The 16,599-nt window shown below is 65.3% G+C and overlaps 1 protein-coding gene across 2 annotated transcripts in view; it reads right to left on the bottom strand.

Annotated features, from left to right (window-relative positions):
- The window catches only part of IGSF21 (immunoglobin superfamily member 21), a 195,723-nt gene that overhangs the window by 55,826 nt on the left and 123,298 nt on the right, over positions 1-16,599 (bottom strand). For both annotated transcript variants that reach the window (XM_079147178.1, XM_079147179.1), the window contains exon 3: positions 11,606-11,727. In XM_079147178.1, coding sequence (XP_079003304.1) covers positions 11,606-11,727 — 122 coding nt within the window. The remainder of the gene's footprint in view (positions 1-11,605; positions 11,728-16,599) is intronic.

Genomic DNA, 16,599 nt, shown 5'->3' with positions numbered 1-16,599 from the left:
CAGGGTGGGGACAGGGTGGGGACAGGGTGGGGACAGGTAATGGGTAGGGACCAGCTCCCTCCAGCCTTTCCGTGCCAGCTCGCTCTGCTGGGCCCCCCGTGCCTCACTGGCTCCCAGGGCACCGCATGCTGATGGCTGTGGGGTCCAGGCCTCGCACCAGGCAGAGGCGAGGGGAGGCAGGGCTTCAGCCCTGGAATGGAGGCTGAGGAGGGAAAAGGCCATCTGGGGTGTGGCGGAACCGACCGCCTGTCTTGGAACGGACCATGCAGGGCTCCGAGGGGCCAGGTGCCTGCCCAGCGCCCCAGGTCTTGGAAGAGGCAGCCCTGATTCCCAGGCCAGGGGGAGGGTCGGCAGTGTGGGGGAGGGGGAGGCCGGCGGGCCTCGGGCTGCTGTCCCACCCAGTCCCCGCTCCGCCCCTGCGGGGGCCTCACCTGGGCCAGGCACGTACCCTCCTGGTCCTCAGGCTGCCTGGCCAGGCGGGTGTGGCATCTCCCCTGGGGACCAAGTCCTCGGGCATGCCGCGGCTTCTGCGCAGAGCACTGCGGCAAGCGCCACAGAGCAGGGTCCCACAGCCGGTGCCCCCCTGCTGGCCTCCACCCAGGTGGAGGGCTTGAGTTACTGCTGTGTGGCCTCGGGCAAGTCGCTTAACCTCTCTGAGCTTCAACTTTTTTGCTACAAATAAAGGTGGCACTAGGACTGCTGTGCTGTGACACTCTGGGCAGTGGGCGCTTAAGGCAGGGTGTGGTGCACACAAGAACTGGACGGGTCGCCTTGGCACGGCCACTCTCAGTCCCCAGGCCCCCAGGCTATGGCTCCAGCACACTGTCCAGGGGAAGCAGAGGTCTGGGAGATTAACTAAGTGTTGGAAGCCGCTGGCGGGGCTGGGGGAGAGGGAGAGTCATGGCTGGAGCCGTCTCAGCCCCGTGAGGCAGCCCTCGTGCCCAGGAGCCAAGGCCAAGGCACAGCCGGGGCGACGGGCAGCTCCCGAGAAGCCACAGGCCAGCCTGGCAGGTCAGACCCCACAGGGGTGGACTTGGGCGTCACCTCCTGGCTCCTCCCCGGCCCAGCCCCGCTGAGCTCATGCCTGGTCCCCAGGACCCTGCTCCACCACCCGTGCCCCCCGTGGCGGAGATGGGCCGCAGCTGGGCCGCAGCGCCCTGTCATGCTGGTCACAGGGTCGCTGGGGCTCCAGACCCACACAGGACGTGACCCCTTTGTGGGGCCGCTCTCTGGCCTCTGGTGTGGAGGCCTGCTGGCGTCTCTGGAAGCCTGGGGCACAGGGAGCCCGAGGGACCAAGTCTTGCTCTCAGGGTGCCTGTTTGAGAGGCCAGATGAATGGCTGGGGTCCTACTGGACAGCCATGGATCCTGTGGAAAAGGAGGCAGCCACCCAGCAGATATGGGGCTGGAAGGACGGGTGGCTCGCGGAGGGAACCCTGGCAGGTGGCCCGTCTCTGCCAGGTGGCATTTGGTCAAGACCTGGGCAGGAGAAGTGTGTGGCAGAGAAGCACAAGCCAAGGTCCTGGGGTGGAAAGAGGCCGACCAGAGGCTGCTGTCCAGGCAGAGGCAGGGACCGGGAGGCCAGCCAGGTGGGTGGGTCTCCGGGTAACCTGGGGGTCTGTCCCCAGTGACTGGCAAGCCCTGGTGGCCTCAGCTTAGAAAGGTCACTGACTGATGTGTGGGTACAAAAGGAACCTGGGCATCGAGGGACCATGATGGCGGGACCTAGAGGACCTCGGCTGTCAGGGGCTGGACAGGAAATGACAGCCCTTGCTGGACCTTAGGAGCATGGCCTCGGGTCCAGTTCCATCACCACGGGCTGTGTGGCCTGGGGCAAGTCCCTCAACGTCTCTGCTCCTCTCCTTTGTGTAAAATGGCAGGCTGCCCCCACGCTGCGGCCTGTGGGAGGTCACTGTGTTGTTCCAGCTGAGGCCTGTGTTTCTGCAGCGGAGCTGGGGCCTAGTCTGGCCGGGAGACCCACAGCTCACGTCCCCTTTATCTCTATCACAAGTGTCGCTTCTTCTTGACTCAGGCTTAGCTTTATAACAAGCCGGGACCTCCTCCAGTCATCCACCTCTGTCCATCCGTCCATCCATATGTCTATTCATCCACCCATCTGTCTGTCCATCCATCCACCCATCCATCCATCCATCCACCCATCTTTCCATCCACCCATCTGTCTGTCCATCCATCCATCCACCCATCTGTCTGTCCATCCATCCATCCATCCATCCATCCACCCATCCATCCATCCATCCATCCATCCATCCATCCATCCATCCATCCATCCATCCATCTTTCCATCCACCCATCTGTCTGTCCATCCACCCATCCATCACCGAGAGCTTCCTGTGTCCTCGGCTGTGACCTTGGCAGGTCACGCGCCTCTCCTCCTGCCTCTCAGCCGACTGCCCTCTTAGACCCTGGGGCTCACCGGGGCTGGCATTCACGGCCGGTCCCCCTGACCCTCAGCCTGGGAACAGCTGCCCCCAGAGTGCAGGCGACTCTCCCAGAACCAGGGCCTTTACGAGACCACAGGAGAAGACGCAGGGAGGTCTCAGCACCAGGCGGACGTGGAGAGAGCCCGGCGGCCAGCGCTCGGCCCGGCTCTGCGCACGCATCCGGTCTTTCCAAGGCGTGTCCAGCCCTCGGTGTTTTGAATGCCAGCCATAAAGTAGTCACGTAGTCAGCAATAAGCCACCGGGCTGGCTACTGATTTTTCACTCGGAAGTAGAAGGAGCCTGTTCGAGGGAGCGCGTGCACGTGGGGATGGCTCCTCTCGGCTCTGGTGTTCCAACTGCAGACTGATAAGTTACTCTCCAGGTCAGCGCTTCTGTCCCACAGGCTGCAGGCTGTGGCTTCGGCCCTGCACCAGCCCCGGGGGGAAACCGTTTCCCCAGGAGTCAGAAGCTGACTTTCGATTCTGTAGTTGACTTGCTGTGTGACCTTAGAGAAGTCACCTACAGTCTCTGGACCCTGGTTTCTCATCTGGAAGAGGAGAGGGTTGGCCTGGGTGATGCCGCAGGTGGCTGGAGGGGGCAGTGGCTTTAAATGTCGCCTGTGTGTTGAGGGCCCACCCCTCTCCCTGGCCCCGAATCTCCACTGACCACTGCTTCTCACTCACTGTCTAATGGGGTCAGAGCTGGTCCAGATGGCCACTGTGAATTCTCCAGCCACCTGGTCCTCGCTGGTCTCCCCACTTCAGGAAGGAGCCCCTCCACCCAACGCAGTGGCGGCAGCTGGGGGTGGCCTGCTCTGCCGACGCCTGCGGGGCTCTGCTGCCCGCCCTCTCCATCAGCCCACACGTGGCCCACACTGGAGGCCGGGAAGGAGATCGGCCTCAGCGACTCTCATTACGTTCAGGAGCAGCCGGACTCCGGGGCCCAGGATGTTCCGCCGCGTGGCCTCCCCAGCCTGCCTGTGTGGGCATCGCCCTGGGCTACCTCAGGCCCGGATGCCCCGTCCCCGCCTGCGGGGTCCCATCGAGTGGACGCGGCCTGGGGTCGCAAGTTGGCAGCTCAGGTCTCTCCAGAGCCGTCCAGCAGCCTTGGCCACTCTGGGAGTCCCTCCCAGACCTGCAGAGCCAGACGCCGCTCTTCACGCTGGCCTCTCGAGGCAGCGCCCTGCCCCCGGCCTCCACCGGCCTCCGCAGGCCTCCGCGGGCTAACTCGCCAACCTCCAGACCACTCTGACCTCCATCACACGTCACGCCTGTTCCTGGTGGGCCTCTGCCCAGTGCCCAGCCCGCACCCTGGTTAGGGCCAGTGGCTGCCAGGGAAGGGGACAGGCCCCGCGTCACCGCTCCCGTCCTCCATATCAGCGTGGGCTCAGCCCCTTAGCTGGGGAAGCTGCCCAGGAGCCACCGGAGGTCCCGCCCTCTGGCTGGGCCTGGGCCCCGAGCGCAGGGTCTGGGGCCTGGCCTGTCCGGCGGGGCCTCGGGACCTCACCAGGTCACCGATGGCTGAAAGGCCACACTCGGATCTCTGCTGGCTCGTCAGCTCGGCCAGGCTTTGCCGAGACCCTGTGCTGGGCACCGGGGACTGAGATGAGCAGTGGAGGGTCCTCCCCTCCAGTCACAGGGCTCCTCTGGTGACCAGGGCCACCAACAGCAACCCCCGGTGGCAATATCCCCGCGCCTCACCAGGGGGCAGCAGACAGCTGCGCAAGCGTCCCTCCCCAGGCCAGGACCCTCGGGATGGGGCGCAATGTGGGGCCCGGGGCCTCCCTGTGGGTCTGGGGGCTGGGGAGGCTGCCAGGCGCCAGCTGTGGACTCAACGGCCATCTTAGTTCCTGACCTCAAGTGCCTCTGCTCGCCCCAGACCCACCCAAGGGCACCTGACTGTCCCCAGAGGTGGACAGGGGCCTCCTTGAAGCCCCTGGGGCTCTGGGTGTGGAGATCCAGGTCCCAGCTGCTGGGGGGATGCTGGGCTAATGGGGGCCAAGCTGAGAGGGGCGCGAACGAGCCTGGCCCATGCAGCTGGCCCCCTGCAGAGGGAGTCACGGCCCCCAGGGGCGGCAGGGTCTGGGCAGGAGAAATAAAGGAGGGAGGGAAGCCAGAGGCCACGTGTCCAGAAACAAAGAGGGGCAGCAGACCCTGGGGGCAGCGGGCAGGGGACCAGATTGGGCACACGCTGCCGGCCACTGGGTGCGGCCCTGCCCTGAGTGAGGCCCCAGTGGGGGCACAGTGGCCAGTTCAGCTGGCAGGAGAGGCCAAGGCAGAACGCTGGTGGGTTCTGCCTCTGGAGAGGGGTCGGGAAGAGGGGCCGGCCAGGTGGGTGACCGAGCTGAGCCTGGAGCTCCCCTGGGCTCCGAAGGCAGGGAAGGGCAGGGACCTGACACAGGGACCCTGCGCAGCAGAGTGAGTGCGTGTATGCACAGGCCTGTGCCAGGGTGGGAGCTAAGGCTCCCTCACTAAGACCCAAGTCTAGGGCGCTGGCATGGGGTGGGCACTCAATTCCTTTTGGTCAGATGAGCCTGCCCACAATGGCCCAGTGAATGGACAAGGCTCCAATAGCCCAAGGGCGTGCCACACAGGCTTACCCTGCACAAGCTGTGTGACCCTGGGCAAGTGACTGCACCTCTCTGTTCTTTCATGTCATTCATCTTAGATACGGTCCAATGTATCTAAGATTCCTCTCCATGGGCTGGTTGCTAGGGTGCACCCTGATGAGGGATGGGAAGGGATTTGCTGACGGAGATGATGATTTCCTGTTTGGTTATCACTCATCCGCCTCTCGATGCAACAGGCCTGTACTGTGGGCCTCTACCTCTTTTTTCTTTTTTTCTTTCTTTCTTTTCCTTTTCTTTTTTCCCCTTTGGTACTAGAAATTGAAAGCAGGGGCACTTTACCACGGAGCCACATCCCCAGCCCTTTTTATTTCTATTTTGTGACAGGGTCTTGTTAAGTTGCCGAGGCTGGCCTTGATCTTGCCATCCTCCTGCCTCAGCCTCCCAAGTTGCTGGGCTTCCAGGTGTGCGCCACTGCCCCCAGGATGGCTTCGGCAGTCTTATCACCTTCAAACCCAGAGGTCTGGCTGCGGGGGCCTCAGAACTGTGGGCCAGGGGCTGCCAGCCACAACCCAACCCTCTGTGCCCGGGCGCTTTCCCCGAGGTCCTGGCCCCAGTCTGCACTCGGGCCGGGCTTTCCAGACTTCACTGCCAATATCTAGAAGGTGTTTTAGAACGGACGGCCCTTCCCCAGCCTGAACTGAAGTTCTGTCCCGGTGGGCCCAGGAACAGGCCCCTCAACAGGCCCCTCTGCAGGAGCTCCGCGGACCGTTCCGCCCAGCAGACAGCCCACGGGTGGGTGTCCTGCTGCCCAGGGGAGGCCCAAGGGAGAGGCCGAGGGCCTGCTTTTTCCCCAGGGGACCCGCTCCCACTCAGGGGCTTCCAGCTGAGAGACAATCCGCCACGGCTGGAGCGCAGGGTGGCTTCAGGCTACTCTGACCACGTGGCCCTCGCTCACGTTCCTGCTGACGTCTGGCGGGGGAAGAAGAGCAGGCGCACAGAGGGTCAGCATGGGGGTCCCTCGGGCACTCGGCTCCACAAGGCAGGGCCTGCGAGCCCTGTGGCCCGGAGCCTGGCACAGCGCAGAACCTGGCTGGCATTCAACACGCCCTCGCCGTGTGGCCGAGCCAGCAGGACAGCTTCCGGGCAGCAGCGCCTGCTCCGTGTATTTAGAAGAAAAGAAGATGCAGGGCGGGCGGCGGTGGGTGCCTGGAGTCCTAGCAGCTCAGGAGGCTGAGGCAGGAGGACGGCAAGTCGGAGGCCGGCCACAGCAACTCAGCAAGGCTTTCTCAAAATAAGGAAGACTGGGGCTGAGGCTGAGTGTCAAGGGCCCTGGCTTCAGGCCCCAGTACCGACAAGTAGGTAAATAATGCGACGTGTCACCTGGCTGTGCAGAGGGGACGGAGCCAGCATCAGACTTCAGTCCGAGGAGCATGGCGGCGCCCTTCTCTGTCCCAATGCTGAAGAGAGCGTCGGCGGCCCATCACCCGCCCGCCCGCCGGAGGAGCACTTGGCTTCTCGGAGGCGAGCAGACCCTTCTGCTCTCTGGGCGGAGCAGTCGGGTGTGGGTTCAGAACCAGCGGGCTGCCCATCAGAACAGACTTCAGAGGCCCGGCCGGAAGGCCCCGCCTCGCAGTCGCCCAGCCCCACTCCTGCTTCCAGGGTTGCTACGGAGGCCACCCTCCCGGCCTCCCCTCCTGGCCTCCACCTTCTGACTCCTCCAGGCCCTTCCCCGGCCTCCCTGGGACATGGCTGTGGGGCTGGACCCTGTGCTGCCTTCTCCACGTCCTGCTCTCTGTCCCGCCACCCTGCAAGTACCCACTGCTCCTCTCCAAATGCCAAGCAGGTTCCGGAGATGCGGAGCCCAAGCGGACACAGCCGCGGGGGAAGCAGACGCCCAGGGCCGGGGAGGCAGCGGGGCTCAGGGTGGGCACTGACCGCCGTGCCCGCTGCAGCTCTGAACACTGTGTGGGGCAGAGGCTGCTCGTGTCCTGGAGGGTGACGGTGACGGCTGGGTCTGCCGCGGGCCCGGCCCCTCCATGCGATCGGGAAGGCGGACCCTCGCGCTCCTCTCCCCAGACCCGCCCACACGGCCAGCGTGGGTTGAGGACGGCCGTGTTCACAGGTTCACGGGGACCCGAGCCTCCTCCCAGCTCCTCCACCCACCCTGTGCTCAGCACCCGGGCGGAGCTGCCCCAGCCCTGTCACAGCAGGCCACGCCCTCGGGGCCCAGGACACAGGGACAAAAGCCAGCTCGCCTCCGTACTCCCTGCTCTGGCCGAGGGCCCTCTGGCCACAGGACCTTTGTGCTTGCCGAGCCCTCCCTGGGTGGCCTCCCTCCCAGCCCTGCTGGCTGCGTTGAGGCTACAGGTCTTTCCTGGCCACCTGTTCTTGTCCCCTTTCCTGCCACCTTATCTCCTTGGCCACACTCGTCACGCGACGTAAATATGCTCCCTTCTTATTCTGAACGTATTTTTATAGGCCGTCTCCTTGCCGCCATCCGGGGCCTCCAAGGACGGCTGATTATGTCACCACTGTGTGTCCATCATAGTCCCTGACCCGCCAGCAGCAAGAGGCCTCCGCGACACGGATCGGCAGCCGGGGGGGAGGGACGGCCCGCGGGTTCCACCCCGAGGTGACCTGCTCCTTGGCCACGCGGCCGGCAAAGGGACCCACTGCCTGCAGGTGTGGACAGGCCACCGGCCTGGGACAGGCAGGCACTGGAGATCCAGGCCCAGGACCCGTCCTCGGGGCCTTCCCTGCACCAGGGGACAGGAGCGTCCTCTTCTCGGAAGGCGGAGCTCTGGGGATGCTCCAAGCCTGGGCCTCCCTGGGGCCCGGCCTCCCCTTTGCTCCCAGCCCCGGGTCCCCTCATCCCCCGACTGACCAGCCCAGCGTGGGAGGCGTGGCCGCTGTTCCGGGGCCCTCGCTGCCCCCCTGGAGCCCCGGGCAGCCCACCCGCCTCTCTGGTCCCGGGGTGGCCGGTGGCGGGAGGAAAGCCCGTGTCCCCAGGCGCCCGGCTGCCCTCCACCTCCTGCCCGGTGCACAGGTGCCGGGGGCCAGCTTGGCGGACGCTGGGCTCAGGAGCAGAGGGGACCCTCACCTCTCCCGTCTCCCGTCTCCCCTGGGGCGGCCCCGAGAAGCAGAGCCCGACACGGCTGGGGAGCCAGGGGTCCCTGGAATGGACGCGTGGGCAGCGGGCGGGCAGCCGGGGAAGCTCCGGGTGGGGGCCGCCTGGAGGTGCCTCCCCGCGGGGGAAGGGCCAGGACACATCCCACACCATCACCGCTTCCGGGACAGGCTGCTCCTAGGGACGTCTGGGCTGGGTCACTCTGGTGGCCGGGGAAGCCCTGGGGAGGGGACCCGGGTGCCCACACTGGCCAGAGTGAGGGCAGAGGAGAGGCCAGGACGGCCTCACCACATCCGCTCCTCCCTAACAGGTGGCAGACATACCACAACCAGAACGCGAGGTCAGGGAGAGGATCCCACAGACCCGGCCCACCCGCGGACCCCCAGGGAGAGGATCCCACAGGCCTGGCCCACCCGCGGACCCCCAGGCGGTCCTTTACAAAGCAACTGATGGCCAGGCACAGTGACACACACCCATAATCCCAGGGACTCTGGAGGCTGAGGCAGGAGGACCACAAGTTCGAGGCCAGCCTCTGCAACTTAGGAAATTCCTCAGCAACTTAGCCAGAGCCTGTCTCCAAATAAAAACTAAAAAGAACTGGGGATGTGGCTCAGCAGCGGCACCCCAGCACCAAATAAATAAGTAAATAACAACAACAACAAAAATAAAATAAAAAGCAAGGGTGGCAGGCCCGAGGAACACAGGTCAGCCTGAAAGGGACCTTGGTGGCCTTTACAGACAGGGTTCCAGGACGTGGGGAGATATGCTGAGAAGCAGAGTCCCAGCCAGGTCAGAGCAAGTTCCGTGAGAAGCAGGGCTGGGCCCAGGTGACCCGCCGCCCTGCGTCCCTAGCCAGGCCTCTCTCCCTGGGGTGCGACCACGCACAGCGGACCAGAGTCCCACGCCGTCCCCTCTGTCAGACCTCAGAGACCTCGCGGCTGGTGGTCCCTCTCCTCCGGAGGCCCTGCCCTCTGCCTTCTCCCCGTGACGGCCCCTCTCCCTGCTCACGGCCCTGGCTGCTGCCGCCATGGCTGCCTTCCCGGGTCCACAGGGAACTGGCCACTGACCAGTGGGCTCTGTGGCCCCAGAGGTGGGTCTTGCTCTGTGACAGTCCCTCCCAGGACAGTTGCCCCCAGTCCCAGTGCCAGGTTCGCAGGCGGCGCTGGTCGAACACCTTCCCCGGGACACCTGCACCCACTCCACTTGGTCCCTGGGGCCCACCAGGAGGGGAGGGGCTGGGGGAGTCCCGGGCGCCTTGCAGCCAATCGTAATGTCCCCAACCAGGAGGACAGCGGAGGAGGACAGGAGGACCGGAGGACCGGAGGGCGCAGCTCAGACAGGCAGCCTCCGGTTGAGATGCATTAATTTGTAACTATCTCCATTTATATGTAAATGCGGACGCCCAGCCCTGCAGTCAGCCCGAGGCCCTGCAGCCTGGCGACTCGTCCTCCTGCCCCTGCAGCTCTCTGCCATCCCATGAGATTTCAGAGGTCCTGAGCCCCTGCGTTCACCAAATGGGTGGCTCAGCTCTCCGCCTAGGAGACCACCAGTGTCATGGGGCTCAGGGAGAAGGATGAGGAGAGCCAGCCCTCACACAGGGAATAAAAGCACTCGGACTCGGCTAAGTCAGGGTTGCTGTGTGACCTTGGGTAAATTCATAACCTCTCTGAGCCTTGGTTTTCCTGAGTATCAAGTCAAGAAGCTTTAGGGGCAGAAGGAGGTGGTCTGATGTCTGACCATGCCATTCCAGTGCAGACTCTTGACCTTACTCAACTTTGACCTCTTCTGTTAAAAAAAATCGCCTCTGGACCAGAGAAGTCCTAACAATACCACTCGCCTGGACGGTTTGGGAGGACCAAGCGTGTAGGCAGCAGGCTTCACGAGACTCGTGAACAGGTGAGTCTGCTCCAGCTGGGGAGGAAGGGTCTGGGGGGGGGGGGGGGGCGGCCTCGGCTGTGCCACCCTGGATGGCGGCTTGCTTCTCAGGTGGCGGGGCTGCGGCCGGCAGGCTGCGGCCTTCACCGTGGGAGGCCAGCAGTGCCTCTCCGTCCGGAGGAACCAGCCCGAAATCCACTCACACGTCCCACTTGGCCACAGGACACGATCTCACCCATTCCACCATCAGGGGAAGCGCGGGCAGGGAGGCCACGGCTGCGGCCCGAGGTCCCGCGGGCAGAGGCCTGTGGTCTGCTGTGGTCTGCTCCGGAGGCCAAGGAGCCGCCCTGGAGGCCGCGCCAGTGCAGGGGCATCAAGGGGACAGGGTGGAGAGGCGGGTGTGGGCTCCTCAGGGACCCGGCTGCCGGTCAGCAGGCAGGGTCGGGCTCTGGAGGCTGGAGAACACCCAGAGTCCACCGGCTGCACGGCGGCCTCTGCCTCCCGGGCTGGTGACCTTCTCCAACGAGTCCCCCTCTTGCTTCCATCTTGGCCGCTTGGCTCATCCCAGGCGGGACTTGATGCTCTAAGGTGCCTGATCCCTTTGGGTCCAGGAGAAGCGACCGGTGGGTGGACGGGGCAGGGGCGGCCCCTCACCAGCTCAGAGCCCTTGCCCGCAGCTTCCCCGAGGCGACCGCAGTCCCGACCTTGAGAGGGGACCCGCCAGCAGGCGCCCCTGGGGAGCAGGACACCTCCCCTTCCCACCGGAGCAGACGGAGGAGGACCCAGCCGCATCCCCTGCAGGGCTGCAGGCGCCCTGGCCACTTCCTGTCCCGTGGTCCAGCTTTACCCACGAGGAACCTGAGGCCCCAAGGGCCCAGCCGCCAGGTCCTCGGCTCATTTCACTGATCTCGGTGCGCACCTACTGTGCGCCAGGCCGGGGTTCAAGCTGAGGGGAGCTGGGCCTCGCGATCCCCCAGGGCTGCGGCCTCACCTGCCCTGGGTCACGACCAGAGGCACGTGGCCTCGGGCACACCCTGGAGGCCCAGCCACCCAGGGAGCGCAGGTGAGGGTGCAGGACCCATGTCAGCGGAGTGTGCCACACGCGGCGGGTCTGCCCTCCGCTGACGCAGGGGTGCCCGGGAGGAGGCCGGGGCCTGGGACAGCGGCCCACCGTGGGGGCTGATCCAAGGGAAGTGCCCCACACCGGCCCGGCTGCCTGGGGTTCTGAAGGCTGGGGAGGAGTTTGCCAGGCCACCAAAGCGGGAGAGAGACCAGCAGGTGGGAAAGGCCAGGGCAGGACAGGCCGGGGGTCCTTCTGCATGGGAAGAGGGCTGGGCACACACCTGGAAAATGGCGGGCCTGGAACGGGACCTGATTAGCCCATTCTGTGGCCTTCTGGAAAACAGGGAGGCCTCCCCCTCCTCCCCTGCTGCTTCTGGCCTGGGAGTCCAGGGGTCGGGTCGTGTCCTGCCCGAGCCTGCAGCTCGGTCGTTCCTGGCTGTGTGACGTGGGCGCCCGGCTCGCCCTCTCTGGGCTCAGTGGCCTCAGGCTCCCTGCCCGCTCCCTGCCCGCTCCCTGCCCGCGGCAGCCTCACCTGACGGTGGACTGGTACACCAGGTCCTCGCGCTTGCGGTAGCTCTCCATGTGCGAGTAGTTGGTGGAGAACATGGCGTCGAAGGTGAAGATCTTCTGTTTGATGGTGCCGCCGTCCGTCACCTGCACAGAGCAGAGGCAGCGTGAGCGCTCATCCGGCGCCCCGCCCGCGCCCCGTGCTCTGGAGGCGCCCTGGGGGGGTCGGCCACCGCGGAGGGGCTGCCCGCCTCACTGACCGGCAAGCGGAGGCTCCGCAGGGGACGCCTCCCCGGTCCCCAGCCGGGAGGGGCAGAGCTGACCCTGCCCCGGGGTTTCTCCAGGGCACCAGGCCGGCCCGCTCCTGGGCCGGGCGTGGCCGGCTCCGCCTGGAGAGCCGTGCACGGGACCAGAGTGGGAGTGGGCCCTGCAGGGTCAGCCACAGTGCAGCAGCCTGACCCCAGAGCCTCGGCCAGAGGAGAGAAGGAGAGAGAGAGGACTGGAGTGGACACCCGGGGACGCCGAGGGCGTCTGGAGGAAGGCAGGCCTAGGTGTCCCCAGGACCAGAGGAGGGCGTGCGTCCAGGCAGGGCAGCAGGAGGGGAGGCCCCGGCGGGAAAGAGCCCTGTCCTTGGTGGACGTCCAGCTCAGAGTGCCCGGGGAAGAAGGCAGTGGGGGGCGAGGGCGCTGGGAGCTGGCGGCAGGGACAGCCGGACGTGCCTGAAGCCATGGTCGCCAGGGCCAGGCCCGCGGCCCACTCACCAGCTCCCTCTGGCCTTAGGCTGAGGACCAAGTAGGTGGGAGGCTGGAGGCAGGGAGTCGGCCCCGAGAAAAGGGGTGTGTGCGGGGACTGGCCCGTGGGAGGCAGGAGGGCGCCCCCAGCTGCCATTCCACCTGGGGACACCGCGGCCCCAGGAGGCAGGGGCCCGGCTGGGGCTGCCGGGAGTCCAGCTCTCCCAGCGGGTGGGCAGCAGAGCCCGGCGTCCGGCCCGCCGCCTCCCGCTAATGAAAGTGTTACTCCACAGAGCGCAAGGTGTGTGTTGTCACCGCTTCAATTATTTATCTGTTTACGCGGCTGCCGTTTTCCGCTTGTCTCAGCAACTCTATTATAGACCGGGGCTCGCGGCCTCTCCGGCTCAGCTGGGCTCCGCGCTAACAGCCTCATGCCTGGGCCTGCACAAGAGGAATTAGCTCCCCGCCGCTCGCTCGCTGGGGGAGGCAGCCGAGAGGAGGCTGGCGGGCTGTACCCGGGACACGTTCTCCAGGGGCCAGGGAGATGCACAGGCGGGCTCTGCAGCCGGGATTGTCCTCTGGCTGGGGCACTGGCCCAGGGCACGGCTGGGCTCCTCTGGGCACATCTGCACCCAGGCAGACTCGGGCCACATCTGCCTGGCCTCCGTGCAACCCAGCCAGCATTTATTGAGCACCAACTGTGTCAGGCACAGGTCTCCTCTCCCCGGACTGCGCGCTCCCTAAGGAGGAGGAGGCCTCTGTCGGCGCTGGAGGGTCAGGAGGCCGACCTCGCCTTCACTGACTCTGGGCCCTGAGGGGCATCAGAGCAGGACCGACGTCCCCTGCGGGGCCCCTTAGGGTTCACTGAGCCCGGCCTCTCTCCCCCTGCTTCCCGAGGCCTTGGCTTCTCCGCCCTATGCACCTGTGCAGTCGGGAGGCAGGTGACCAGCACTCATCACCTTGCCTCCCCTGCAGCACAGGGCCCAGCGTCCAAGCAGGGGACAGCGTGGAGGAGGAGCCAGCCAGAGTGGGAGGAGGATGGTGGGCGCCTGGCTCCTGTGGGGCTGGGGGAGGAGCCTGCCCTGAACAGACCCCTGACACACGTCGCACAGCACGACCCAGGAGGTCCAGGCGGCCGTCCAGGGCAAGGCGGAGGCCGGCAGGACGGCTTTCCTGGGGGTCCGAGCCCCATCGGCTTCTTGACGCCCAGCCCAGAGTGCAGGCCCCACTGGGCTCCCCGGCAGGGCCTCTCCTCCTCTACTGCCCCCACCCAGCCCGCGACCATCTGACCCTTAAGAGCCGCCGAAGTACCTTCCAACCAGGGCCTTCCGCCAGGGTCCGTTTTGTCCCCCTTCCCTGCCAGGGACATTTGGCCAGTGCTGGACACGTTTTGGGTTGTCACAACAGGGAGGGGATCTTGGTCCTGGCATCCAGGTGACAGAGGCCAGGGATGGTGCCGGCCATCTCAGGACACATGAGGCTGACCCCAGAGAAACCCCTGGGCCAGACGTCAGGAGCGCCGGGGCCGGGAGACCCCGGGAAGCCCACCTTTCCGCCACGGCATGGGAGGTCCAGAGTCCTGGGAGGCGGGAAGACGGAGGACGGCCTCCCCACTCCGCAGGGGAGACTTGGAGGCCGGAAGAGGCTACGGGGGTGGGCGAGGCCCCAGGTGCTGGGAGGCCCTGGGTATGGGCCCACCGGCCGGGCTGGCTCCTGGGGACGGAGAGTGGAGGGACACGGGGGCCTGCGGAGCGCAGAGGGACGTCCCGGCCTGCGCACGCCCGCGTCCCCAGCCGCCGTCAGGCGCGCTCCTTATCTCCTCCTGCAGCGCGCAGGCCACATCGCCCATCTCAAATCTCACTCCATTTTTTTTTATTACACAAAAGAGAAAAAATCTGTCAGTAAAACTGTCTCCTCAAATTTATTCTCCGGGACTGAGGGTTTTATTACTAGGAAAATACACCCGCGCCCCACGCGGAGCCGCACACCCAGGGCGCGGAACCTTCCAGTCGTAAATCGCAGCTGCGGTTCCGGCCGAGGGACGAGGGATGAGGGACGAGGGACGAGGGACGGGACGGTGGGTTTCAAGGACAAGCCTGGGCTCTTGGGCTTTATTTGCGTGTCTTCCTTCGGGGCCGCCCGGCTGGGGTCCTCTGCTGGAGGAAGGGGCTGTCCTGGGCCTCAGGCCCTGGAGAGGCTGATCTGGCTCGGGCTCCAGGATGAGAGCTGGGGGCAGGCACCACGCTGGGGGTCTGGTCACGGTCCTCCCACCTCCGCTGCCTCAGGGGAGGCCAGGAAAAGGGAGGCCGGACCTTCTCAGGTGAGTAGCTGTTTGCAAGGAGGGTCTTCTGTACGCCTGCCAGGAAGAGGCTGGGTGGGGGCTGGGCAGGGGTCACAGGCTGTGGGCAGATGGTGCCTGGGTGCTAGATGAGGTGTTCTGGGTGATAGGTTGAGGTGTGCTGGGTGCTAGTTGAGGTGTGCTGAGTGCTAGTTGAGGTGCGCTGGGTGCTAGTTGAGGTGTGCTGAGTGCTAGTTGAGATGCTCTGGGTGCTAGTTGAGGTGCGCTGAATGCTAGTTGAGGTGTGTTGAGTTCTAGTTGAGGTGTACTGGGTGCTACTTGAGTGCGCTGGGTACTAGTTGAGGTACTCTGGGTGCTCGTTGAGGTGCGCTGGGTGCTAGTTGAGGTGTTCTGGGTGCTAGGTTGAGGTGTGCTGAATGCTAGTTGAGGTTTGTTGAGTGCTAGTTGAGGTGTGCTGGGTACTAGTTGAGGTGCGATGGGTACTAGTTGAGGTATGCTGGAAGACACCTGCCCTTCAATTCTGGAAACTTCCTCAGATTTGAGACCTGCAGGCAGAATCCTAGGCCCCAGGAGAGAGAGGGAGTGAAATGCAGACAGGGTCCCCCGGCCCAAGGTCCCTCAGGGTCTGGTGGGGAGGCCCGTGGTCACAGTCAGCTGAGAGACCCGCCAGGAAGACAATGTCAGGCAACAGGTGTTTGCCAGTGTCACCCGATGACCTTCTGGAGGAGTCGAGAATTGCCCTGCAGGGAGGGGTCATCCAGGAAGGCTTCCTGGGGGAGGTGGGTGCCTCCCAGGGCCCCTCAGTCCCAGCTGGCTCTTCCCACCCTTTGGAGGTTTTGAGCACGGAGCCAGAGCAGCTTCCTGCCCGGCCCGGACAAATCCTGGGCTCCCGTGTGTAACTCTGCACCTGAACAAGCCCCTTCCCTCCGCAAGCCCCGGTTTCTCATCTGTAGGGCGGGACTCAGGCAGCCTCCTGGGGAGGCGGGAGAGGAGGCAAGCGTGCCTGCTGCTCCTCCTGGGCAGGGCCGCTGGGCAGGCCAGCTCCTGCTGAAATGCCGGGGTTGCAGGACGTCAGGGAACGAGGGGAGGCGTTGGACCCAGGGGGCAGGCGGCTGCGGGGGGCCGCACCCTGCGGAAGAGGAAGCAGGCCCAGGAACTCGCTCCCCTGGAAGCAGCCCCAAAACAGAAACCCGGACGCTCTGAGCAAGTGCCGGAGGTGGGCCGGTTGGGATGGACAGCAACGCTGACTGGCAGAGGGGACCAGCTCTGCCCAGCGAGGACAGGAGGGGATGCGCAGGACTTCCCCGTCCCAGGGCTGCTTCTGAAACGCCTGATGTCCTCACTCATTCAGGAGAATTTGACAGACAAGGCAAAGGGCCCTGGAATGCGGACGCCCCCCAAGACGGGAGCCTGAGGCGGGGTCTTCCTCCACCTGTCCTGCACCCGGCCGGCCGAGTGCTGAGCCCACGGGTGAAGGGTGGAAGGGACGGGTGGGCCCTCACCTGGCCCTGGGCTGCAGGAAGGGCGGACGTGCTCGCTGTTTCCAAGGCAGACTCGCCAGGACAGTCTGGGGGCCAGGCTGCAGTCCCCTCGGGCTCTCTGACCCAGCTGCCCGGTAGCCTCAGCCCAGGCCTGCAGCGAGGCCCCAAAGGAGTGGCTGGTCTTTCTTGGAGGTCGCAGGAGAACATCCTTGTCAGGCAGAGGACACGCCTCGACCAGGCCCAAGCGCCCCTACTCGTCTGTGCAAAAAGCCCACCAGCACCTGCAGGGACAGGACGGTGCCCCCGGACCCTCGCCTCCGTTATCTCACGGGGTTCTGGAGATGGGACTCCAGGGGCCGTTGACACAGGGCCGTTGTTACACGAGCTGCTCTGGAAGCTGCATGTCTTCACTTCTTCGCAGATGAAGAAACTGAGGCCGAGAAGCAAGTGAACTGCACATGCCGCAGGTCAGGCTGCCCCTCAGCAGGGGCTAGTGGGAAAGGGAGGC

The sequence above is a fragment of the Sciurus vulgaris genome (genome assembly GCF_902686455.1).
Source record: "Sciurus vulgaris genome assembly, chromosome: 1".
Taxonomy (NCBI): Eukaryota; Metazoa; Chordata; class Mammalia; order Rodentia; family Sciuridae; genus Sciurus; species Sciurus vulgaris.
Note: the sequence above shows the minus strand (reverse complement) of the source record. Positions and strands in the feature narration are given on the sequence as shown.